This window comes from Barbus barbus, assembly GCF_936440315.1.
Source record: "Barbus barbus genome assembly, chromosome: 1".
NCBI lineage: Eukaryota > Metazoa > Chordata > Actinopteri > Cypriniformes > Cyprinidae > Barbus > Barbus barbus.
This window is the reverse complement of record NC_136729.1, coordinates 20,664,499-20,692,418: the sequence shown is the minus strand read 5'-3', so window position 1 is coordinate 20,692,418 and position 27,920 is coordinate 20,664,499. Positions and strand designations below refer to the sequence as shown.

The window sequence follows — 27,920 nt, the reverse complement described above, 5'->3', positions numbered from 1 at the left end:
GTCATTCAAAAGCGCCGTCCTCTCTTATGTTAACTTTATTCCAGGAAGCTATTCAAAGTCAATATTTGGCACACAGATACCTAATACAGATTCCTACAAAAATAAACACATATGGGAGAAAAGAGATTAAAATTTCATTTAAATTTAATGGATGGATAATTTAATTCCAGTTCAATTTCAATGGGGTCAAATGACTGGGGCAACATTTCTGCTAACACAAGTTCAAGTAAGACAACAGCACTAAACCACTCCATACTGTTTACAGGCATTATAAAGATCAACAAGGCCTCTTTCTCAACATCTACAACTGTCCCTCTCAAGGCACAACAATCGTCAGTACATGTACATACAACGGATTACACAGCAATACAAAACTATGGGACAGCAGCTTCAACAACACCAAAGGTACAATTGGGCTAAATGGTGTTCAATATAAAGTGCAAACCCTAAATTCTGCTCCATTGTATGGTAAAGTTAAAAACTTAAAGGATGAAGATGTGGTATAGAGCAACAGACTGAGAGTCGACATATTTAGAATTTTTGTTTTTACATCCATCTCCAAGTCATTGTGCCTACATACGGTTGATCATGCTAAACCTCATTCAAATAAGTGCATTAGATTATATAGATGAGTCTGTGCATTGTCTCTGTAAATTATTTCTGTAGACATTTTTCATCACATCAGGCACACAATTTACATTTCGACAGTTTTCCAGGCCCCTACTACTGATTAAGCACATAAAATTAGGATGATCCTTAATTAATTATTCATGATTATAAATATAGTGTCATAATTAATGATGGACAAAAATTACATTAAACATTAACATTATACACTTTGGTTATTAAAACAGCTATGAATATAGCTTTGTAGATTAAAATGCAGATTCACAAAACCCTGTTATTCAGAAAGCAGAAGCATTAAAGGCATGAAGATGATACATAAATACAAAATAAATTAACACACCTTGCTTTTTCCCCCAAACACAACAACAGAGAACAGGTAATGTGCTGCATAGAAGCTTATATATCCTGTACATAGCATAAATGCTCCTGATGACAACCATCATGAGTTTTTTGTCACCCAATGCTATAGGTGTGGATTTGTTATGCATATTTATAACCCACTGAGAGATAATGGCTCTGATTGAAGAGGTGTGACCCTAACCTCATGTGCTTTCTGTAATGTGTTACTTTGCCATCCCAGTCTGAAGACCTCAGTATTACTCATTTTTGTTTTAAGATGGATTGGCTGATTAAAGATTAAAGCTGTGAAGTTATGAGTAACCATGAAGTGATTTTCTTTTCTTTCAAGTGAGTGAAAAAACACTTTGACAGACACACCCAGTAGGCCCTTTGAATGTGGTTTAGCCTTATATATGTTCAGTAGTTGTACATTTTGACAATCACATATGCAGAGGTACATAATACAGGGCAGATCACTTCAAACTAAGAAAAAAAAGGAACTGTGAAAGGAAATGCCCTGTACATAAAGGAATGGACCCTCAGCAAACTCTACCAACCATTTCTAAACCCACGTAACCTATTAGCGCTAAAAAAGAAAACCAAATTAATAGTCTCTTAAAAAGGAATTTACTGACTTTCTAAAACACAAAGTCTGGCCTGAGGAGGTAAATGTCTACAGTAAGGTGATTGAGGGTCCTAAAAAGATAAAACTGGAAAGAGGGAGATTTACAGCTGGGTCGGCCTTCTGCTCTGTGGCTCCGCACCAGAAGGTGGCACTGTCACCAGACTTCTAAGATAAACACAAGGATTCCTTCTCTTTACGGCGGATTGCGCAGCAGGTGGTGGAGGAGGTGGTGGCGGCGGCGGCCTCAAAGATGACATTAGCGGCTGCATTTCCTGCTGCTGCTGAGAGAGGGCGCATTCCACTTCTTCCTCCTTCCCTGTAGGGAACTTGAACTGCCCTGAACTTGGGGAACCTGTATTACTTCCTGATCCTGCACCACCACCACTACTTTTTCCATTCGCAGGGGTCCGCAGGGGTCCTCCCAGCCTTGCGAGGGCGCTAACACGTGGGTGCTGAGGCTCTGGAGGTGCTGGAGGAGAAGCCAGGCTCTCCAGAGAGGAGATGCTCTGGTTCCAAGCCTGCTGCAGGTCTATAGGGATAATTTTAGTTGCCTCCACGGACACACATGGAGGGAGGGAACCCATGCCACTTTTCCACGGGAAGTTTTTCTCTCCACATGTTGGCGATGGAGGGGCTGCGACGGGGCTCTGACAAACATCCAGTGCAGCTGGTACTGAAAGAATAGAAAGCAGCAACATAAGAAGATATAGAAGTGTTGGGGATAGGAAACAATCAGTTCTCATAATGTCTTACCAAATTGTGTTCATATCTCACCTGATTTTGGTCTCTCCTTTGGTGTTTCTGGGGCTTTGCGAGCCACAAAAGTGATTCCTACATCATCATCTTTATCTGGTTCAGAGGGATCATGTTTATCCTCCTCAGGTGACCCTGGAACCACAGCTGGTTCTGAAGATGTGTGCAAAAACATATTACCCACAATGCACAGCAAACTTTAAACTGGAGAACATAGCTTAATTAACAATTAATCTGACAACCAACCTTTGTCCTGCCAGCTGACATTTCGGCGGGGTTTGTCATTGGTGTCTTGCTCTTTAGCATCTGACCCTTTCCGCTGTAAAACATTATAAAAAAATTTAAATGTGTGTGGGAAAACAAATAAAGTAAATTTATCTTAATCATCATAGCTTAATAAGCTATTTATACACACACACACACACACACACACATATAGCCTATATATATATATATATATATATATATATATATATATATATACACAGTATATATACACTCACCACCCTCAAAACAGTATATATTCTCTCCACCCTCAAAACCACGACTGAGGTGCCCTTGAGCAAGGCACCGAACCCCCAACTGCTCCCCGGGCGCCGCAGCATAAAATGGCTGCCCACTGCTCCGGGTGTGTGTTCACGGTGTGTGTGTGTTCACTGCTGTGTGTGTGCATGTTGGATGGGTTAAATGCAGAGCACGAATTCCGAGTATGGGTCACCATACTTGGCTGTATGTCACGTCCCTTTTTTTCACTTTTATATATATGTAGACTATATCGGTGTGTGTGTGTGTGTGTGTATTTATGAAATATGTAAGATTTTTTAATGTTTTTGAAAGAAATCTCTTTTGCTCATCAAGGCAGCATTTATTTTATTAAAAACAGTTAAATTATATTAAACTTATTATATTAAACTTCTATTTTATGTAAATAATTCTTGCGATGGCAAAACTACATTTTCAGTAGCCATTACTCCAGTCTTTAGTGTCCCATGATCCTTCAGAAATAATTTGAATGTGCTGAGGTGGTGATTAAGAAACATTATTATTAATGTAATAAACTGTTGTGCTGCTTAATATTTTTTGTGGAAAACATAAATTTTTAAGGATTCTTTGATGAATAGAAAGTTCAAAAGAACAGCATTTATTTGGAGCAGAAATCTTTCAATGAAACATTATATGTTTATATCGGTCACTTTTGATTAATTTAATGTATCCTTGCTGAATAAAAGTATTAAATAATGATGAGTACATGTAACATTCCCGGTCACTTTCTCTCTCTCAATAACATGCACTTGCACATGCACATTCACAGACACACACACATTAGCTAGTCATCACTCATGATACATACCAGTAACTACAAACCTTACCCGTGTCTCTACATTACCTTTGGGCAGCTGAGCTTACACACACACACACACAAACTTGTCTGTCTTAGCCTACCTTGGCCTCCCTCAGGTCCAGCTAACTCAACATAAGTGTGTTTTGCTGCAGTTTTGAGCCCTTGCCTTTTTCTGACTGCGGTCCTTCTTGTGGCGCTTGTAGCGGGTGGATTTAAAGGACTCCAGACGGTTGTGCATATTCCTCTGGAACACCTCCCTGTCCTGTCTTTCTTTTTCACCCACTGTCATGAAGTGGCGACTGTAGTGGGACTGATACTGCAGGAATAGAGAAGAAGAGGTCAACAGAAGCAAACACATCATACAAACTGTCACCCATTTCACTGATGAAATATAATGCTCCAGAGCTCTTCACAGTGAGAGGAAGTGTGTGTGGCAGGATCTGTACCCGTCTCCTGGGTTTGTAGAGGTTTCCAGCAAGTACATGATGTGTCTCTAGCTCTTCCTCTATCTTGGCTCCTGGCACTGTGTCAATCACCTGGAGGTCTAGACACACCCCACTGCCATTTTCTCTCCTGAGGGATCACACACACAGATAAATTTCAACACTGGTAATAAAAAAATGTTTCTTAAGCACCAAGTCAGCATATTAGAATGATTTCTGAAGGATCATGTGACACTGAAGACTAGAGTACAAAATTCAGACTGCTAAAAAATTATTCTTTGCCAACCCAGGAATACATTTTAAAATATAGAAAGAAGTTATTGTATAATGATATTTAATAAAATTACAGCTCTTACTGACATAAAACCTTGGAATGGTAGTGTGTATTCAGCGGTGTATATTTATCTTATTTTAGGGACAATAAACTGGACAACAAGATAAAAAATATTTTTTCAATGTCCTAAAACACAAACATATTCACATACTCACAGGTAGTTGGTAACATTTGTGACCTCTGGAAAAGAGGTTCTGCTGGCCATGGAAGGCAGAGAGAGTCTAGCAGAGGTCAACACATTCCCACCCTGAGAGAGAGACAGAGAAATTCCCTAGAATCAAATACTAACTCTATGCTTAATACTGATTCTGGCAGAGACATACAGTAGATTATTAAGCTATTGATTAATGTTCTAGAACTGCCTAGCTATCAAGCAGTTCCAGTTCTTGTATTACTGAAAATAATGCACACCTGAGATAATACAGCCATATTGCAAAGTGCAGTTACACCTTCAGTGTGCTTTAATTTTCAATGATTCAGTTAATTTTGCTCCTGATATAAATGTAGACCAGCTCTCTGTTTTCCATTCTCCATATAGATGCTTCGTCTTCCCACAAATTACTCAGGCATGTGGGCGACTAATCATTCTCGCTGTGGATAAGCATGATGTTTAAATCCTGTCTGGTCTGCATTCTTACATATGACCTCATATAAAAATATACAGTACAAACCTGTGGGAAAGTCATGCAGAAATGTGACAAATGTACAAGAACAAACGTAAAAGAAAGCTCTCTCTGTTTTAAACGTTTTTACCCTGCACATATTAAAAGAGTGATTCTGTGCCTCTTTCACTGGGTGGTCTGAAAAAGAACAGAGGTTTTCTATCTCTCAATCTTGTGCTAATATTAGCTTGATAATTCCTCTCGGGAAGCCAAGCTCTATGAAATTCAAGGGTACAGGAAATGATCTCGCTTGAGGACAAAAGTGCTGCGTGACAAACATTCCAGGTGTTCTAAAACTTTTCTGATCAGATGCATTGTTTCTTTCTGCTCAGTAGAGGTGTGAAGAGGAGATAAATTACTTCAAGGGTGAATCTAACATGATTAAAGACAAATTACAATCAACTAAAAAGAATCAAGTGTGTTTCAATGCATTCATATTTAAATACATTACATCACTCTACTGGAGGCCCCTCTTTCTCTTTCCTCCTTCACTCTCTCTCAGTATGATACCATCTCTGAGTATTTTTGTAGATAGGTTTGATGTAGGAGCTGACAGGTATCAGATGCCTTCAAAGGGCCAGTACTGGCAGAGACACAGTGGCGTCAGGATAACTAACAAAGAGAGGAATTCTCCTCTGCTCTTCTCAAACAACTTTCTTGAGCCTGAGAAAAAATCTCAATGCTTCCTCTGCTCAATGACATAATCCAGGGGCTTTCAGCCTTTAAAGGCCCAGAGACCCCTAACCAGACTCTCATCCAACTCAGAGACCCTCCAGCCTAAAAAAAACTATAGTATATATTTTATTAAGAACATTAACTGACATTGCTACAATAATGTTCATTCAAAAAGTTAGAAATTAAAATGTATTCAAAATCTTGGTTATGATCCACAACTGTGAGTAAGTCTGAATGAATAAACACTTTTACAGAGTGGAAGCAGATGAAAATATAAGTGGTTTTATAGCAGTTTATTGTGCAGCAGTGAAGTTTTTACCTAGTACTGATTTCTTGAGTGTGGACACCATCTAGCGGTCAACAATTATAATACAGCATGGAAACACACAAAAGGGCCATGCTGAGATACTGTGTCCAAATGCAGAAACGCAGCACCATGTCCAAAGATTGTGATAGTACCAATCTGCTTTCTTAACGACAGGACAAGCAAATCCTAAATCTAATTCAATTTCTTTTAAAAATGAATGCTGATAAACAAACTGTAAAACTGTTTAGCAGATAAATTGCTACATTAAGACTTTTACCTGATCAATGACACTGATGGCATCTCTGATGTTGATTTTCTGATAGGCCTCCCACAGTTCACTCTTATGGTACACAGACTTCCTCAACAGCAACTTACTCAAATAGTTCTTGTCAAATTGCTCCCACCTAAAGGATAAAAAACAATGATTCTTTTTAGTTCTTGGATTTTCACTGAGCACGTTTCTTATCATAACAGTATAAGTGCTGCTCACTTGTCCCTCCAGTGGTGATATCCATTCAAACCGGCAATGTCCTCCACAGCTGTCAGAATGTGGTCAAAGGCCTGAAGACAGAGGAACAGACAAATTATTTATGGCTATTTAATTTGAATTATCTTCATCTCTGCATTTAGATTTATTTATTAGGTTGTTTATTTCATGTCAGCATCCAAGGCTCTTTTGATAGCAAAAATAAGGAGGAATTTAAAAAAACAAAACAAATGAATAAATATATTTGAAAGGAGATAAGGGACAGAACATTCAGAAAAATACAATTATATTAGAAAAATAAAATTATATAGGATTTTTAGGTGCCCTTGAATTCTACATCTTGGAGAATCACATCAGCACTGTGCTGTTTCATGTTTTGTGTTCTGTCTTCTGTAAGCTGGTGTTTCTACTGACATGAAATATGCATTCAATTGCTAGATGTGTAATTTGCTTACATTTTTAGGCTATTAATAGTTAACAGCTTGTTAAAGCTCCCCTTTCTCAGTTTGAGATGATTCAAATCTGCTCACTATACCTGTAACACAATGTGTGAATGACACGAGAAGATGACTATAGCCCTATTCGGACGGTAATTGTTTCTCAGGGGGACGTAAGTGATTTTCAGCATTTACAGGGGGTAGTTGGTGATTTAATTGCTGTCCGAATCCACATCTCTGACTTTACGAGAAGAAATCGATTCAAAATTCAGCGTTTAAACCCTTTTTGAACACTCCCGAACACTACGTAACTGTTATACTTCGGTGTAATTTGCATACATATTTATTTCTGAAATGCTGGAAAGTATTTAAAAGAACAATACTTCATATAACTACTCCACCACAGCGACTGGGAGCAGAAAGAGAAGAAAAGCACGTAAACATTCGAAGTGGGTCTTTATTATGGCAGCAGCAGGTATGCAATACAATTTTAAAATGTGTATTATAAACGGATATAATTATATGCAACTATAGCGTGTCTATTTTCCTATTTTTAAACAGGAGAGTTCAATCAAATAATAAATAGGATTATATATTATAAAATATGCTTGGAATAAGAATACATTCTACATAAGTATTTTTAAATACATTTTACACAAAATTAAGAATACATTTGTAAATAAAATTTTATTTACAGCACACAATCATGTGACTGGTCACGTAGGATCACAGAACTCACTCCTCCACAATCGCCATCCGAAACCATGAGTTTTATCACTGAAGTGATACGTAAATTTACTTTTACAGACGTCCATATGAGAAACACTTACCGTCCGAATCGGGCTTATGGGGTGATATCTTTATTTTAATTAATTCATGTTGTTTGTTGGAGTTTCATGAGCACAGATTCATATCAGTATGTCCAAAGCATGAAAATAAGATTTATGAATGAACTGCTAGTTTTAAAATCTTCCCAGTTTACAGACATTTGATATGACATCCACCTCAAACATTATAATAATCATGATAACTTTTGTTAACCCTAGAACAGGGATGGCAAACTCCAGCCCTGGAGAGCCGCAGACCTTCAGAGTTCAGCTCCAACCCTAATTAAAACTCACCTGTCTGTAGCTTCCTAGTAACCGTTCAGATCTTGATTAGCTTGTTCAGGTGTGTTTGATTAGGGTTGAAGTAAAACTCTGCAGGACCGACATTCGCCACCCCTGCCCTAGAACAAGTAATTGCACTTCTCCAGCGATGCCATAAAATGGACAAAAAATAAAATGGACAAAAAAGAAAGTTCAAACAAAATTCTAAAAATGGCTATGGCACATAAGATGAATACAACTCTAAATGTTCTGAGTTTGAGAAACTGCTGCTTTCCAAGAGAATATCTCTTTTATTCTCCTTTATTGTTTCAGAATCTCTCCTGTATTATTTAGTATCTCTTCTGCCAGCTCAGCTACACTACAGTCTATCTTTAGCGCAGGTTTTAGAGTGCTCAGCAGGTAGCCTTGAGTCCCAGAGTGCGCATCCAGCAGCAGGGTGTGTAATGCCTTCAGAAAGAGGATGAGGTAAATAGCAAGGGGCTGTGTGACCTCTGCCTATGTGTGCACAACTATTTGTGGAAAGGCAAAAATAGCTCTGATGATTAATTCATTGGAATGAAGAGTCTAACGTCAGTCTGTCTGTCGCAATTCTGCTGTTTCAGTCGTCAGATCACAAGCACTGCACAGACAGCAAAGTCAACATCACTCACACATTTCACCACAGGCAGTCAAGCAGGGACAGAGGGAGACAGGGGATGAGAAACAGAGACAGAAAAGAGGCAGGAGAGTATTGGAAATTATATTGACTTACACGCTCGTGGATCTCTTCGTTAATGGTGGGTTTTCGGTTTGTGCTGCGAGGCACTTTCAACCATTTCACTAAAGGCTTGATGGTTAAACCCTAGGAGGAAAGAATAGGAAAATGTCAACAAATCAGAGAGAAGTAAACCTCCAAACCTCTCAACTCAATATCACAGCCCATATTTCAGTAGCAGCACCATGTCAGTCTTTTATATAAACGTTTTACCTAATTAAGCAGTATCACATTAGCAAAAATGCTGTTTTTAGAAAATCAGCAGACATGTGGCCTACGAATGAATTTAGACCAACAGCGTGATTACCAATGTAATATTGCACTTATGCAACAGTTTAAATAAACAAGAAGTTAATACTTATTAACTTATATTTTATATCGCCAGATATTTTGTGTATTTTTGCTACACCCCTGAAAGCTTTTAAATGAAGCACAAACATAATCAATGTTACGTGTGAATTGCTGTCTTTGAACAAATTGTTTAAGAGAATCACTCATTCAAGTTTAGTTCCTGAATGACAGGGGTGTTACATATACTGAAAAAATTACTTACAGTACAGAACTACAGACACAGACACTACATCAACAATTTTACTAAAAAAAAGTCTTAATTACCTAGCCAACAAAAAATGCTTGAGTGAAATTATAAAAGAGACTATAAAAGACTTGCTACTGCCAATACATCCACAACATGCTGCTGTGAGCATGTAGGAAAATACTGCTGCTGCACATATAACACATATGAATAACCCCATATAGCATACATGAATCACCTCAGAGCAGATCTATACAGGTGGAGCTGGGGAAGGTTGAGGGTTTCTGAGGTGCGCTGCCAAACTGCTACAGCAAACAAAAGCCAGGTATTTAAATATTGAGCTCATTGGCTACTGATGCAGGAGAAAACCAATCAGCTGTGCCATGTGATAGTGATCATTAGGTCAGATTGAGTTAGACCTATCGGACTGCGCAAACTGGAGTTTCATGCCAGAACTCTATATTAGTACTCTTACCATTTTTACCATATTGGTGTAAGGCAAAAAATAATTACAGTGTGCTAGTATGAGGTTGTAAATTCTGTAACTGTTTTCAAATGAATTGGTTGAATGAATGATTCAAATGACTCACTCATAAAAAAGTGGCTGAATTTGGAATTGTATCACACTACTATAAATACTACTATTACTATTTCTGCCATATCCTAATATAGTAGAGATTATATGAGTAGTATGCGATTTCAAATTTAGCCAGCCCCGGCTGTTTCGGTCCTGAATGAATCATTGTTTTTGAACAAATAGGCTAAATGAATGAGTCAATGTCTCACTCATAAAGACAGTCACTTTGTAGGCACCTATAATGGTAGCATATCAATGTAACATGCAGATAGATTTGCTGAAAAACCTTCACCACTAATCCCCAGACTGACAGTGTTAAAATTTATATTATTTATATATGAAGAGTTTATTTGCAAAAACAGATAACTCCGTTTTTGAAAATCAAAAATCATGTTTTTTTATTATGTTATCATGTTTTTTATTATGTTATCATGTTTTTATTGTATTTGTTAGCTGTTTCTTTTTTAGTTATTTTTTAACCCAGTCAAAATAACCCAACTGCAGTTTGATTTGATTGAGAATGCACAAGGAGTTATCTGTTTTTGCAAATGAACTCTTCATATGTAGTATACATATGTATTTCATGTTTTAAATGTTTTTAAAACAATACCAAAAAAGGCATACTTGTTTAACCAGAATGCATATTTGTGGGATCTACTGACAGATGAGTTCCTAACCAAAGCTTGGCAGTATATCCTAATGATTTCAGCAGTCAGATATACTGAGGCATGTTGGATACAAGGATATGACAACACACGCCTAGACACTCCAGAGATTCTCCAGCCTTAAATAATGGATGAGATTGGAATAAGGTAAAAAGCCTGGCACTGGCCAGATGGGCACACACACACACATACACATTTACACATAGGCAGCGCCTTCAAAATCACTCCATTCATCATAATTAGCATCTCTGTGTCAGACCAGCTTTGGAAATAACAGCAATTTGACACAGCAGTGGGGAAATGTCATCCCTGTAAGGCAATTACCTGCATGCTACCCACACACACACACATACAAACAAGTAATAATAATAATCAGGGCCTGAGGAAAGACACTTATCAACACATAATGATTCTATAAATGTGAATGAAGAGGGAAAACATGAATTGGCAGGAATACAGAAAAAATAAATCAGTTACCTGAAACATGACTGTGAAGAAAACCACAACTATGGTTGTTGCCACAAAGTAGTCTTTAGCCTTCACCTGTTCTTTATCTAAAAGTACCACCAGAGCAAAGGCCACAGCACCTCGGAGACCGCCGTATGACATCACCACTTGATCAATCTTGTCCAGGGGAACCAGTCTAAACCAGTTCAGGAACCAAGTCTGCCCTACAACACCTGCAAATGACATGTTGAGCAATTACATATGCTAACTGCTGCAGCTGAGGCCATTGTAAATGTTTAGTGCAATGATTAATTCGGCATCTCAACCCATTATAAATGACTAAAGAATTGAAATGAAAATCATATGAATGTACATGGTACATTTTCAACTTTCATGGTTTAGCAAAATGATTCAGCCAAAGTGCCAAAGCCTTAAGCCAAAGTGAAAGTTAACTGTGAAGCAAGATTTACTATGAGTGAAGAGTTTCAATTAACAGTTCTCTTTTTGTTTTTGCCTTAAGTAACCAAAGTGTACCAACAATACAATGTGACTACCATGTTTTAAAATTTTATGGAATAGAATAGAATAGAATCTCTCTCACCCATGGCCCTGAAGACTAAGATAAATATGAGTGTGCTGACGACAAGGCCAGTGTCCCAGGCCCATTTGGACTTGTCCACAGCTGAGATACCCAAAAAGATGAAGATGATCGTCTCGGCAATGCTGGCCAGGGTTTTCATGGTGTACTTCACAGTGGTCCGGGACTTCTGGGATATATTTGCTTCCACATACTTGTTGCAGCCAATGCCACAGAAAGTCATCCTGTTATCGATCAACAATGCCATGAAGAGGCACAGATGTTATATAATGCCGATAGAATACAATAGATGTATTTTTATATAAAGAAAAAATATAAATACATAAATATAATTGAGTTTAAAGTTTAACAGGAAGGTTGTTAATGTTCATATAAATTGTTTCAGACATTTGTACCTTTTGATTGATGCCTATATTTAGACAGAGATACGAGATATCTCCATATTTACATTCCATATACATAAACTAGTGCTTCAGACAGGAATTACGCTTTGCTCATAGTGCTGTGTTACATGAGCCACTCTGCATTACCCACAGAACAGACCAGAAACAATGAAAAGTTGAAATTTTATTGATGAGTGTAACGGGGTGAACGAGACGAGAGACGCGCGGATCCATTTGCAAGCTTTATTATACAGAGACGTGGTCAAAACACAGGCAGGGTCAAAACACTAGCAAACGTGACGAAAAACAAGAATAATCCAAACCAGGCGCGAGTCAGTGAACAGTGAATGTTATCCAGAGGGCTTGACAAGAGGGGCAATCCAGAAACATGAGCAATAGTCCAAGTGAAGCACAAACAGAGTCAAAATGGCGAGACAACGGCAGATACAGGAAACACAGACTAGAAAATCAGAAAGAGGTTCCGTATCGCAGCTAAAACTAGGAGAGTAATAAACGCAGAACAATACTGGAACTAAACAGAAACACAGAATGGCTCGGTAAGGCAGCTAACACTAGGAGAGTGCTATACGCAGAACAATACTGGGCGATCTGTGCAAAGAAGTCCATGGTTTATGTAGGGTGTGTGATTGTGTGATAGTTCTCAGGTGTGAGCGTGTGATTAGTGAAATGGCTGCTGGGAAATGTAATCCGGGGTAAATGTGAAACAGTCTGTGCAATGTGAGAGTCAATGTGATGGAGGAGTGACCTCTGGTGGCGAGCGAATGTAAGTCCATGGACCTGATTCATGACAATGAAAACATATTTATGTCATCCAGTGTCACATGACCTTTTCCCATTATCTTTAAATCCTACCATGGCTTTTTTCAGTTCTAACTCAGTACCACCTTGTATAGTATGTGTGATGACGAGCCATCAGGGGGCGCTCCAAGCTCTGCATTATTATGTACTTCTAAAATCAGACAGACACCTTTACTTTGAATTACATGCGAGAGAAATCATAACTTCATATCTTGTACTACTGATTCCTGTCCTTAAGGCATGTTGTATTCGAGCATGACTCTGCATCTTAAAATCTGCTCTAATGCTGTGCTGAGCAATACTAAAATGGGTCAATTCCCCTGCTCATAATCTCATTATCTGATTTATGACCGCCAAAGAAACTACTGAGATTTACGGGTCAGCACAAATGGTTTGAAAACAATCTGAAACAATCTTCAAATTGGTGGCGGAAATATTCATATAAACAAACACACTCACCAGTTTTCATTCAATGTATTATTTATCACTGACCCTGATGTTTTCGTTCTCCTTTCTCTATTATGCTCATATATTCCTCTCTCTCTTTTGCTGTAGTACTCTTAGGCATGACTCATTCCCACTCTCTGCATTAATACTATCATTTAACTTTTAAATGTTTTAAATGTCAACCACTACAGCGTTTATCACTGAGCTGCACAGACACATTATTTTTCTATCATTATTTTTAGTTATTTTTCTATCATGATGGGAACCTTCCACTGACTTGTGTTTTTTTATCCTAAGCTAATGATATGCTCTGTCCCCAATGCTCACACAAATCTTTCTTCATTTCACATTTTCAGTTGTATTTATATGACTGTATGTTATTTGACTTGTAAATGAATTCCCTGGTCACAGTGTTAATAAAGATGCAGTTTGCTATGTTCCCTAAGCTATGTAGAGACTCATTTTCAAATAAGTCAAATTATTCAGATGAGTATGCTAGCAGTGGCAATACTCACGATAGAATGGCGGACAGAGAGAAGAGTTCTGCTGTCAAGTAGGCCAGGTAAACCAACAGGAAGACGAACAGTGGCTCTATGATGCGCACTTTCTTCGTAAAACGAGTGACAAAGGCCAGAATAATGGCAAAGATGAGACCAACCAAAGTCCCTCCAATACTGACAACGAGGAAGGATGCTGGAAAAATTGCATATAAGATAACGGATTAAAAAAAAAAAATTACCCACTCAACAACTGGGTGTGAAAGAAACAACTGATACATTTTGTACTTACCAATTCCTTTAAAATAGTCTGCAGTGTGAACATTTCCTGGTCCCACTTCCACAAAGGATATGTACACTTTATATAAGACCTGTTGAGAGAATTACAAATTTATCACTTGCCAATCTACAAATCTAAAAAATTCAAATAAAATAGACATTAAAACATTTAAAAAACAAAAAACATACCTTTAAATGATAACCAAAATTCCAAAATTTGGGGTCGGTAAGATTTTTAAATTTTTAAATCTAAAATTTTAAATTATGCTCACCAAGGCTGCATGTATTTGATAAAAATATAGATAACAGTAATATTGTTAAATACTATTACAATTTACAATAATTATAATCTAGGCCTATTTTAAATATATTTTTAAAAATGTAATCTATTCCTATAAATTTACAGCAGCCATTACTCCAGTCTTCAATGTCACATGATCCTTTAGAAAGCATTCTAATATGCTGATTTTTGGTTTAAGAAACATTTCTAATTATTATCAATGTTGAAAACAGTGGTGCTGCTTAATATTTTTGTGGAAACTGTAATTACATTTCTTTAAATCATTTTAATGCATCCTTACTAAATGAAGAATTAATTTTGTTCACACTTTAGTAAATATTGACTATGACTTTTGCCTGAATAAACTCCTAATTTGCTGCTTATTATTAATAGTTAGTAAGGTAGTTGTTAGGTTTAGGTATGGGGTAGGATTAAGGGATCTAAAATACGGTCATGCAGAATAAGGCATTAATATGTGCTTTATATGGACTAATAAACAGCCAATTTGCTAGTAATATGCATGCTAATAAGCAACTAGTTAATAGTGAGAACTAGTCCCTAAGCTAAAGCGTTAGCTTAATTAATGTATATATGTAGTCAACACTGACATTCAAAGCTAATGGAGAAAGTGCATTTGAAATTGTTCCCCGTAATAGCAATATAAGATTTCCTAGAAGAGTTAATATGCAGCTCAGCATCCAAACTGAAGATGTGCAATTTTGTGAAAAGCTTTTTTCATCTCAAATGTCTCATGATTGCCTTGAATAATAAACCTGTCTTACAATATGGCCATTAGACCAGTAGCACAAGAGACCAAGCCCTGCATTTGGCTCAAGTCTGTTCACTCCTCCTTATGACTAAATGAACAAGGTGTTATCGTCTAGCTTTGATAATGATTATAATAAGAAGAGGCTGCACCTGTTCACCATTAGTAATTGCCCTTGTCATTTGTTAAGGCTTTTTTTCAATCTGTTATTCAGTGCATCACATCATTAATATCAGTATTCACATCAATAACAACAAGTGTCTAATCAACAACAGATTAGTCTGATTGCAAAGTCAAAGCTGGATTTTCAGTAACAGCCTCTTAAGTTTAAGTGCATGCTGGTTTGAGTGCTTTCCACTTGTTTTTAGACACTTATTATAGATTGAGAAGGCAGCTCTCAATATAGCAGAAATCTGTCATGAATACATTTATTGGTATGTATTCAGAAGGTATGCATTCCAAATAGCCTGTCCTCAATTGCTAAGTGACCTTCCAGTAAAACACACAATCACACTACTACCACTTCTACACTGAAGCCTGATGAGAACCTGCTCATAAGGGGAAAATCCCTAGAATGTGACTGTCGTAACTTTACAACTAAGCTTCTAAAAAAGGAGACTTACAATAGAAATTTTGTAACGACCCAGCTTAAAGAGCAGTGACATGAAGAGAACAAAAGATAATTATTATGGCTGAGAAAAGCTGTTATTTAATGCCATTGAAAGGGATAGTTCTCCAAAAATCTTTTATTCCCCCTCGTGTTGTTCCAAACCTGTAAGACTTTCTTTTTTCTTCTGTTTTCTGTGAGACACTAAAGAAGAAGATATTTTTGAAGAATGTTGGTAATACAAACAATTGGTGCTGCCAACTGGCTTCCATTGTATTTGCACAAAAAAAGAGACATATCTCAAAATATCTTCTATATCCCACAGAAGAAAGAAAGTCGTACACTTTTGGAACGAAGTAAATGATGGCAGAAGTTTCATTTTTGGGGTGAACTATCCCTTTAAGAGATAAAAATTAAATGTTAAGTCTGATTTTAGACCATTCTGTGTGAAAAAAAAGTTGATGCACATAAGAGTCTCTGTTTCTGTCCAATCTGCTAATTCATGATCTTTGATTCACCCTTTGTGTAGGATGCACTTCTACAACATTCACAACTGACCTATGAAAGAGCAACTCAAAACTATTCCACTACATGATTCAAGACCTTTACAGAGTAAGTCTCTTACTGCTGTTCCTCATATAACCTGTGTATTCAAGCATAAACATGCAGACCCAGATAAATAATCTTCTTAATGGCATTCTGGAATGGATGGATACATCCATGCTCTCACATTCCAGATGGAGTGAGGCTGATGTTGTAGGGTAGATTGAGGTGAAGTAGGTGGGGAGTGTGTTTAGTGATGAAGGGTCACTGGGTGTAATCCTTTACATATGGGTCAACATGTGTGATAGCTATAAAACTAAAGGGACAGACTTGCATAGTCAACACAAACTCAAGACTGCACAAGCAACAGCTTGATATTCTATATCACATACACATAGCATAAACAATTAACACTAGATTGATGATTTTTCCTCTAACCAGTAGCTACTGTATGACCTCAGAGTCATTATATAAAAAAATACAAAGAAATGGGTTGGATAATTGAGTGGAAATGTCTTAGCCTAAGTCATTTACTATCGATTTGCTTCTCCAGAGCAAGTAAATGACTTTTGGTTATGTTTTAGACCATAATCATGTCAGCACCACAGCAGAGGGTTCTGGTGTAATGTTACCACAACAACAGAGATGCGACTGAACAGAGAGAACACAGAAGGATGGAGAGATTTTCCTCATCTGCTTTGAGCTAACCTTGACTCTCATGTGTCCACAAGAAAATAATTAGAGTAAGTAGGTAGGCCTATATCAAAACCCTCCTGTATCAGTCACACTGAAAAAACATGTTGTTTTTTTTTCAACATTGATAATAATAGGAAACAGCAAATGAGCATATTACAATAATTTCTGAAGGATCATGTGACACTGAAGACTGGAGTAATGGTTTTGGTGAGCATAAGAGACTTTCCAAAAAAAAAAAAAGCTTACTGACCTCAAACTTTTAAGGCAGCGGCTATTTGCACTAAGTGTAAATAGCGATAGACGCTATTTACACTGAATGCAAATAGCAATAGCAATTAGATGCTATTTACACTATGTTAAAAAAGCAAGATTTTCTGCTATTTATACTACTTATTGCAAATAGTGGCAATTATCTGCACCTCAGTGTTGTAGTACATTATAAAACAGTAAGCGATAATAATGTACTGAGTGTAAATTATAGTTTTAATTCAAATTATTAAATGGATGCCACCTTATTGGGACAATAAAGCCCTCCCTACACCTACCCTAACCCTACCCGATACTTTATTTTCAACTTTTTGATTATTTCCTTCATTTTTATTGAAAATAAATGCCTTTCTGATGCGATATGAGATTTGAAAAGGGAGAAAAGAAGTTGGGCAAAAGGCGGGCTTGAACTCTTGTCTTTTTTTAGTGTTGACTAACCCAATCACACGTTAGTGGGCGGAGTTAGTGTAAATAGCCTTTGCCAACAAGGCGGGCTTTTTGCACTTAGTGTAAATAGACACTCCGAACTTTTAAATGGTAGTGTATTTTCTCTCACTGTGCTGACCACATTGTGTCGCATTGCCCATGCTTATATAGTAAAAGTAATTTGTTTATTATAAGTAAAGGATCGAAGCAAACAAGAGTCATAAAGCGGAAGATGATTATAAAAAAATCCAGACTCACCACAGTGACAGCATCATTGACCAGTGACTCGCCAAAGACAATGATGAAGAGTGTTTCATTCACATGGACTTCTTCAAACACAGCAATCACTGCTACAGGATCCACAGCCGAGATCAGAGCTCCAAACAACAAGAAATCCATCAAACCTGCATTTACTTTTTCATCTGCACACACACACACACACACACAGTACAAAACAAGCTGCAGTCAATAATTACAACCAAATTGGCCGTAGTACAGCCCTAATGGTGTGCTGTAGTAGTTAAAGATCTGGCGATTCACTATAGTGCACTTGAGCAAAGCACATGTGGGAATGTCCTTGTGCTAAGAGTATTAAATGTTGCCTTGGATGAAAGTGACATCTAAATGTTTACTTAATAGGTTTCTTGAACTAAAACATCCTTACACCACATCTAAGTAATATGGGCTACTTGGATTCAACAATTATAATGATAAAAAAAACTCACAATATGAAACATGATTGGATGAGCTAAGTTTAAAGCAGTTGTTTATATTTATATATAAACGTGAAAAGTGATGACAACTGAATTATTAATGAGTCCATCCAATTAACTTACTCTATCACCTATATTTAGACTTATGAACTAGATAACTCTGTGAAAAATTGTGGTGATAATAATTATTATTAATAAATTGAATCCTTTATTGAACGTTCCCATCTTTTATCTTGCAGTTGTCAGTATTTTCTAAATGAAATAAGCAATTGAAGTAAAAACAATGTAACAAAATGCCTGTAATAGCTTATTTAATAGCTTATGGTATTTATTAAAGCAGTGATTTGCAACCAGGGTCAGGGCCCACTAGGGGGAAGTTAATAAACTTCTGAGAAGGGTTTAAGAATCTTAATTAATATGCTAAAAAATATAAACATAATATTTCTTATTTTAATTTATCCCCTCAGCAATGCTTGTTTTTATTGAGGAACATGCCATGTTCTTGAAATGTCTGCAATCTAAAAAATTATTCAAGGTTTATTATTTTAGTATGCTTACCCACTCATAATTTTTCTTAATAAAAAGTTCCAAAACAGGCCTACATGGCTAAAGCACTGTATGATTATGATAATTTAAGAAGTGTCATATTTGGTTCTATTAGTTTGAACTGACACCCCATAACTCACCTATGACCCCTGCCATCTTGACTCCATAGAGACAGAATCCAGTGCAGAAGGCATTCCACAACGTGCCTACCACAGCATACATCAAAATGGCACCCAGGTTGTCGAAAAAGAGCCGTGCTGGCATAAAATACCCAGCATCCCCCACAATAGTTGGCAGGAGAAAGAGGAAAAAAAGTCCTGGGTCCAGTTGGTATGGCTGCTTCTTGCTGGCGATAAGAACCACTGCACCCAGAACCAGACCCAGCAGAATCAGCATGCAGCTCTCCGGGACTGCTGTGGTGAAACGCTGAGAGAAGTGGAATACTGAAGATTACAGAGCAAACAAAAGAGAAATCAGAGAAACAAAGGTAAAATGGATTGAGATCTTATGTTGCCATTCAGTGTCATTAAAAATGTAAATATGCTTTTAGTGAAATGTCACTATAGCTGTATATAAAATTTCACCCCTATTAAACAGACTTGAATTGGTTTTTGCACACAATGTAAATACAGCACACTGCATTCATGTACTGCACTGTAGTAATTATATAGTATAGTAATTATATTCCAAAGTATATATATCTCAATCAAACATCACTGCGATATTTGATTCAAGATGCACACGTGCCTATTTTATAAACACCCAAATGCCTAAAATAATAAAACAAACCAAACAGCATGCAAAAAGCTAAAAGCTAACGTTTCATGGCCCACAGCAGACAACAAGCCTCATTTAAAGAGTAGTTTATAAGTTGCGGCTGCTGTAATTCCATACCGTGGTTTCAGATGAATTGTTACTCAACACCACTCTAACGTGCAATGCCTTACAGTGACAAATAGTGAGTCACAGAGGGACAGTAAGTGTGCCTCTATGCTGTCACAAAAACATCAATCTCAAACTGCAGCTTTAAGAAAGAAGTATAATATACACAAATGAAACAAATGGTCAAAAACTGAACAAGGTGACTGCATACTCACTTCACCAGTAAAATGCATGACCTTACTCCATGGAGCAGCTGCATCACCATATTTCCACTGGGAAATTCAGTATGACCAGTTTCCATTCACAAGTCAGACATATCAAATGACCGTACAAGTGATTATCAGAAGCGGAACAATCACACCGCAATAACTCAGGTTCTTGTTCCTCCTCATCATCATGAATTAGGAGTCGGCTGGATCAGGACCCTGAAACATGAGGTGTAGGCCTATGCTTCACATAATAAACCACAAGTAGTGTTTACATGGGCAAAAGGGAATTTAATAGATTATAAGGAGTTTAGCTATAAAGAATGGGGATATTTTAATGAAAATAATGTTGATTAATAAACCTTATTACACACAATTACCTCCATTTACAAAAGTAGTCCTCATGAAATGCCAGTGTGTAAAATCACAACACATTACAGCATAACGAGAGATTCTAATGGCACTAATTATTAATGTTTCCATGATCCGAGTGATTTTGTGGAGGAGGGAGAACATACTGCACACCTCTGCCAAGAAACATAACAATCACCGCTCACCATGAGTCATTCACACAAGGACAGAAAAACACTGACGTACAACCAAAAAAAGCATACTAGACATCTGCAAGAACACATGCATAAACAACAACAAAAAAGCCTAGATATAGACGTAAAATTCACAGCGCTACTCGTTCATTTCATTCATACTGACACCTGTGTGCATGCCACTCCAACCTCTTACTATTGTAATAGAAAAGACCTTTATACATGTGAATATGACGCTGACTACTGCTTAATCATTTCTATCACAAGACTTCCTGCTTTTAAATTATAACTTAAAATAAGCTTTTAATAATCAGTCCAGATAGAATTATAACCATAATGAAAGACAATTAAATCCAATTAAACCGATGCCCTTCATTTTCAGGGACAGGCAGAGAGAGAACTAATTAGGAATATGGAGTAGAGTGCCGTCCCACTTTGGTTACCTTTATTAACATTAGAACAGGTCTATCATTAAATTAAAGTGAGTGTGTAATGGGATGGTGCTTTGTATAAACCCCACGACTCAAACTCTACAACTGTGAGAATGGATGTTTCAAAAGAGTGTGTTCTGAATGGAGTATACTCTGAAAAATGAGAGTGTGAAAGTGACAGGACAGATCATAAACATCATTACATGGATGTTAATGTTTGTGTTTGTCTGTAGCTGAATTAATGAGCAGACAGTGTCAATGGCAATTGCTGAGCTTAAATTAAAGTTTTTTTATATCATGAAAGTCATAAAACGAGACGGTAAACAAAGACAATGTTACAAAAGATTTCAGATAAATGTTGTTCTTTTGAACTTTTATCAAAGAATAAACATCGTTTCCACAAAAAAATACTAAGAAGCAAAACTGTTTCATCCCTAATAATATAAAATATTTCTTGAGCATCAATGATTTCTGAAGGATCATGTGACACTGAAGACTGGAGCAATGGCTGCTGAAAATTCAGCTTTGCCACCACAGGTATAAATTACACTTTAAAATATATTTAAAAATCAGAAAAAAGTTATTTAAATGTTAATATTTCACAATATTAAAATTTTTCTGTATCTTTGAGCAAATAAATGCAGTATTTGTGAACATAAGGTACTTATGAAAAATACAGATCTCAAACTTTTGAATAGGGGCATCCATAAATTACACTTGGCAATGTCACAGTAAGGGGTAATAAGGCCCCTGATCTGTGTGCCAAACGTGTGACACCATAGTCATTTCAATAATGTACTGATGCAATGTTATAGGAGTACTATAATGATACAGTAGTTTAAGGATAGTATAAAAACACATTGTGTTTTTGTTACCTATGTAGGTGACATGCTGTTTTCTTAACACCAATTCAAGCTGTGTGTACTCAGCACTTGAAGTCAGTTGATGTGCGCAGGTGCTTCAGACAGTGCTACTTTCTCTAAATGCAAGATAAATATTCAGAGTGAATTTTGATGGTGTTACTGTGTCAATTGAATCATGGAGAAACAGATGATTGAGCTGCCAGAACTAAATGATCTGATATAACTGCACGTCTTAGCCAAAAATACAAGCTGGAGAGACGCCCACGCATGCAAATACAGGAGGCAGTGCATTTTGTGTATGTACTATATATGCATGTATTTTCATGAATAAACTACACCACAAAATGTACAACGGGTTTTTCTGTTAACCATTTTGTCCTCAAATCCTGAATTCTGCATTCATGGTTCATTATTTAATCTGCAAGTTGATTACCATTACTGTACAACATGACATGTTTTTCATGCCCAACTGAGAATTCTCCTGTGTTAAGATATTTTTATAATATATTTTTGGCACTGTGAGCTCTCAATATACTACTTACTTCAGCACAACTGAACACAACAGACCTCTCACATAAAGAAATCATTCCTATGAGTTGGATATTTTCAATGTATCAGCTGAACCAGTTGACAAAAGAGGTCAAATTCATTCACGAATAGCACAAAACCAAACGGTTCTCGTGGGAACTCAAAACAATGACTGTAGTAGGATTTGACTAATCGATTTTGGTGAAAAATATTAACCAAATAGCAGCAATATTGCAGGTTAAACGTTTTGGAAATAACTTGATGGTATGAAAGTTTCATTCATACACATGCAAAGCAGTGCTGTTTTTAAAGAGATAGTTCACCCAAAAATCAAAATTATGTCTTCATTTCATTTGTTCCTCACATGCTTGACCGATTTTCCAAAAGGCTTCGTTGAATAAACATGAGCACGTAATGCATGTTTAAAAATCAAAACGAGGCGCGGGTGTTTTTATATCACTGTATTTCTGAGGGAAGAAGTCTTTAGAGAATGTTTATTGTCATTTTCATGTCATCTTGCATGTTATATGCCTGATAAAGCAGCGCTTGTTAGCTCAGCGTTGCTTTGTGTAATGTACAGCCCAGCAGCCATTTCCGGGGAAACCTACTTACTGCTAGAAAGCGCCTCCTGCTGGCAGAGAATGAATTTGCATTTTTAGTCCGTCCAAGTAGTTATTGCTGCATCTCAGGTTGTCTGATTTACTCAGCAAACAAATTTTGCTTGTTATCAAAAAATAATCTACTCTGGCTGTTGTCACTGATTCTATTTGGATGTCTACCGGAAGTTAAGTTAGGCTGATAGACATCATGATGATAAAGGCCTAACGTTACTTAATTTTTGTACGCGAACGTGCAGCCTTTCAAAGTATACTCCATTTGAAGTAGCGCTCTAGAAAGCTTCAACCACGTTCAGTGTCTGCTCTATTTTTCCCCGTTAAGTCATGACTGATGATAAATATTTTTAACTCTTTTAAACCAAAGCTGAGCTGTGTCATACCCTCTCGCTCACAAGCGTTTGTCAATGTGAGCGTCTGTTGTTGCAGTCTAAGCTATTTTGATATCCGTCTCTTTAGTTTAGTTTTCAACTGTGAAACAACGGCCAGGAACAGTGTTGTCACCATCTGGAAAAACTGATTACTGTTAAATAACTTCAGTGCGCATGTGCAAAGTACAAAGTACGCTCGTGATCCCCGCGCAATCCGCCGCATCCCGTGTACGGAAAGAAAATGTACTACTGAACTCCTTAAAAGGAATAAATATGGGAGGAAAATATATATTTCAATACTTACTTTCACAGTTTTATCAATGGGTAATTGTATATAAAATTGCGGGCATCAGGGATTACGCCTGGCATTGAAACTGCTTTTGAATGCACAATAGCTTTTTAGTTTCACTTTCACTTTCGAGATTCAGGATCGCATGTATTGTTTCTACTATGACTATTCGTCATCGTCCCGCCAAAAAACAACCAAGTCACTGATATTTAATGCTGTTGAATGTTTTGTTTGCACTTTATCAGAACTACCTCCTATCTACTGAATAGCAAGATGTTAAAACTTGTGTTTAAAGGTCCCATGGCATGAAAATGTCACTTTATGAGGTTTTTTAACATTAATATGAGTTCCCCTAGCCTGACTATGGTCCCCCAGTGGCTTGAAATGGCGATAGGTGTAAACCGAGCCCTGGGTATCCTGCTTCGCTTTTGAGAAAATGAAAGTTCAGATGGCCCGATCTGGAATCTTCCCCTTATGTCGTCATACGGGGAAAGGTTACGTCCCCTTTCTCTGCTTTGCCCGCCCATGAGAAAATGAGCTACGACCGTGCGAGGCGAGCGAGAGACATCATGGCTTTCAAACGAGCGAAGCACTGTTTCGCGTCTGATTAATAAACTGTGCATATTAACAGACAAATTATGTTCATATTTAAAAGTCCAAACAGTCAGTAAGCGACAAGTGCTTGGAAACACTGTTTTGTAAATGATTTATTGATGAGTCTGCTGCTTTAAAGCAAACTGAAAGCGTTGCTTCTCTGCCGCTCGCTGCTCAGAACAGACGCCTAGAGAGGCGACACTGCGCCGGGAGAGAGACCTCGCGCTCGCGGGCCAGTACTGGAGACATCTTCCAACTGAATCATAAGGTTTTTTTTTTTTTTTTTTTTTTTTTTTTTTTAAGTCGCTAGGTTTGTTAGTATGTACCCGTTATGGGAAAAAAGCCGCCTAAAGGGTCTGAAAGTTACTAAATATGGTTCTAAAGTTGCGCTCGTGTGTGTGAGACACGGAGCTGATGGCAGCGGGCGGTGGCTATTGTTGCGGTCCGCCCAGGTAAAGTTTATGTGTGGGAAACACTGACCGTATCCAGACACAATATTTTAAACTAACCACTCAGAGACGTCCTGCTGTAGCTGCTGAGTTGCAACTTCTTCATCTGGTGCTTCTCCATCCGGATCAGATCCTGGGTCAAACTGAATAGCTTGAAGACTGCGTGTCTACAAGCCGTTGCGATACATCCACTGTCAACATTAGCGCATGGTACCGTGGCCGCAAGCTGCAGGACACACATCCACCCTCCACCTTGCCCCGCCTCTCTCCTCATCATTAGCATTTAAAGCTACAGACACAGAAATGTCTCGTCCTAAGGAAAGCTCATTTTGGGACTGGCTCGTAGTGGCTGAAATTCTGCACCAAGGCTGAATTTTGGGAACGAGACTTCAGATACAGTACTAGGGACCACTTAGGCCTATATAAAAGCATCCAAAAAACAGCATGTCATGGGACCTTTAAAGAAAACTTATCAAAAAGGGTCACATAATTTTATGTTTTATGTTATGTTAAGTTACATATTCACTTTTTACTATGGCAGGGCCTGCCATCTTGTCTTTTTGGCTTGTTGTTTCTAATTGCACTTTAACCCCAAGGGGGAAATCCAGATTAAATCGCAGAAGGGAAAATCAAAACAAAATTAAGTTAAAACTTGTTTTGAACAATTTCTTTGTCATCGGCAGATTGATTTTAAGTGGGGGGGGGGGGGGGGGTCGATTTAAATTGAAAATCAGATTTTTTTCTTAGGCCATATCGCCCAGCCCGCTGTTTATTAAACCACTTTTTATTAAAATGCTGAATTTAGTATTACATCAGCGTGAACTTGATCCTTCTCCCCAATTCACAGGACAAGTGTGACACCAGAAGAAAGTTTCAGATATTGTACTAAATGTGATTTGTTTTCATTTTTTTTATTAATAATTAATGACCTCTTGGGTGATATTACTGTATCTGATACTAAATTAAATTGTCTAAGCTTTCATTTTTAGTACACAATATTGCTGCTATACATTTGCATTTTTGTATTACAATATATTGTGACACGATATTGTTATACCCCTGCATGGTTTTGAATGTTGAACAATTGTATATATATATATATATATATATATATATATATATATATATATATATATATATATATATATATAAGAGGTACGGAGAATGGATCAGATTTTATAGGGAAAGACTGCCTAGTTAAATGTTTAGCCATGTCACTCCTGATTTTTTAACTAATCAATCATGTTAACAACTTTACAGCACTTGTTGTGAATTTGACTGACATTGTAGTAGGGTCGCTTTGTGAAAACATCTAAATGTTTAATTATAGAGACAGTAAGACAGAAACTCACCTGTTCCCCACTCATATTGGTATGAAAAGGTAAAGAGGTGTTTCAGGTCTCAGGAGACTAGCATAAATTGACCGACAGCTTCATCTGCTGTTTTTGGAAAAGAAAGTTGCTCAATTGCACATGTGAGAAAATCAGCCTGCACGCATTTGTGAGAAAATCAGCCTGCACGCATTTGTGAGAAAATCAGCCTGCACGCATTTGTGAGAAAATCAGCCTGCACGCATTTGTGAGAAAATCAGCCTGCACGCATTTGTGAGAAAATCAGCCTGCACGCATTTGTGAGAAAATCAGCCTGCACGCATTTGTGAGAAAATCAAGCCAAGTTTCCTCATAAAAAGGCAGTCTCACAGTTGTAACACAATAAATATATTTGTCCATACGTCTGCATTTTCTCTCAAATAGTTTTGTATTTGCAAATCACTTTGTGTTTGCTTGAAAGTCGAGTTTTTCTTTGCAAAGCAGATTGTGTTTATTTGCAAAACACTGGATTTGTTTGATGAATATTGGCACAAAATTCGCTCCATACATGAGGACTGATGATGGAAAGATGATGAGTCGCAGCCGTCCGCGGAGACTCGAGCATTTTGGAAAGGTGCCGGATCGGCGGGAGCACGGTGAGCTCACAGTGCACAGAAAGATCTCACGGGGTGTTACAGCACCGATTGCAATAACAAAGAAAAATCAAGAAAAATTCAGGTACACACAGAAACCCATCACTAACCGCAAAGTACAGTGCTGTCTCTTAAACCCTTTTTTTATTACTGCATCAAAATGTCCCTGAGGAAATGTATGGGCTTTATTGCCATGGCAACCATCAGCGTCTGCCAGCGCAGGTGCCTTTTTACGCACCGTTTTACAGCCATCTGCTGAACACACAGCGCCGCGCTTTAATAAAACGCACTACATATATTCACGTCCTCAAGAAAGTCAACTTTCCGCCTAACAACCAGATGTAGCGCCTACACACCAGTCAAAACAACTCGTTCAGTGCGCGAAAACTTACATTATTATTACAGAACTTACGTATTTTCGCCACACTGGCCACTAAAAGCCAGCTGGCTATGATGTAAGGTGTCTGCACGTAGCTCCATTCCCACTGCACTATCTTATAACCTCCTCCTCCTCCGTGCTGGTGAGACGACTCTCCGTCCTCCGCAGACCGGGAGAGCGCAATCCCGGGATGCCCGTACTCGACGGGGGATGTGACGGCAGGTGCGGCGCTTACCCCCAGCTCTGGCGGCAGCGATGCTGCTGTCACGTGAAGGTCAGTCGTTGCATTACTAGCCACCGTTATGAACAGGAGCAAACTCAAGCCCTGCATCTTTCCGGCGTGTTCAACGGCGTGTCATCTTCGTTGCTTTTATACACTCCTGTTGCGATGGGAAGCCGTCCGCGGGACGCCCCGTTACCGGTTTACAGCATCAACACACTCCACTTACCGGTAACTCGCGAAGGTGCAGCTGGCGTATAGGGACACGTGATTCATTCGTGCACGAGGAGGTCCTTATTAAAGAGCCGCCACTCATCATTCTCATCAAAACAGTCTCAGAGCATTCAAAACTCGCGTTGTGCGCCACGAATCATTACATAATTGAGAAATACATTTGCTTTTGTAACGGAATAATCAACAAGTCGATTCAACCATTTACGCAGTATATTCTAAATTATAGATCACTAAATTATAAAGCAGCTGTCAATTGAATTTGTAAAAAAAAGACACATGCGCCCCCAGGAGGACAAAACAAAGCATTTCTGGCATCTGACCTTGATTGTTTGATTGGCAATATGCAAATTAATAATAAAAACAGGAA

General features: G+C 37.8%; 1 protein-coding gene across 1 annotated transcript; it reads right to left on the bottom strand.

Annotated features, from left to right (window-relative positions):
• Positions 1–27,541, bottom strand: LOC306882381 (sodium/hydrogen exchanger 5-like). Its single transcript, XM_079436968.1, has 16 exons — positions 27,133–27,541; positions 19,126–19,428; positions 17,985–18,148; positions 14,155–14,233; positions 13,881–14,058; positions 11,720–11,940; positions 11,149–11,351; positions 8,892–8,981; positions 6,598–6,668; positions 6,385–6,511; positions 4,619–4,710; positions 4,133–4,259; positions 3,853–4,002; positions 2,591–2,663; positions 2,366–2,497; positions 1–2,264 (listed from the first exon to the last, which is right to left on the bottom strand). The coding sequence occupies exons 1-16, from the start codon at positions 27,428–27,430 to the stop codon at positions 1,693–1,695; spliced, it is 2,880 nt and encodes a 959-aa protein (XP_079293094.1). The 5' UTR covers positions 27,431–27,541; the 3' UTR covers positions 1–1,692.
• Between the last annotated feature and the right edge of the window lie 379 nt (positions 27,542–27,920).

Excerpts from the sequence above, each read along its gene's own strand:
- LOC306882381 (XM_079436968.1), bottom strand. The coding sequence starts at position 27,430 with ATGCAGGGCTTGAGTTTGCTCCTGTTCATAACGGTGGCTAGTAATGCA. Across the intron at positions 11,941-13,880 it reads TCTCTGTCCGCCATTCTATC|GATGACTTTCTGTGGCATTG; the intron begins GTGAGTATTGCC and ends GATCGATAACAG. Across the intron at positions 4,003-4,132 it reads TCTACAAACCCAGGAGACGG|TATCAGTCCCACTACAGTCG; the intron begins GTACAGATCCTG and ends CTATTCCTGCAG.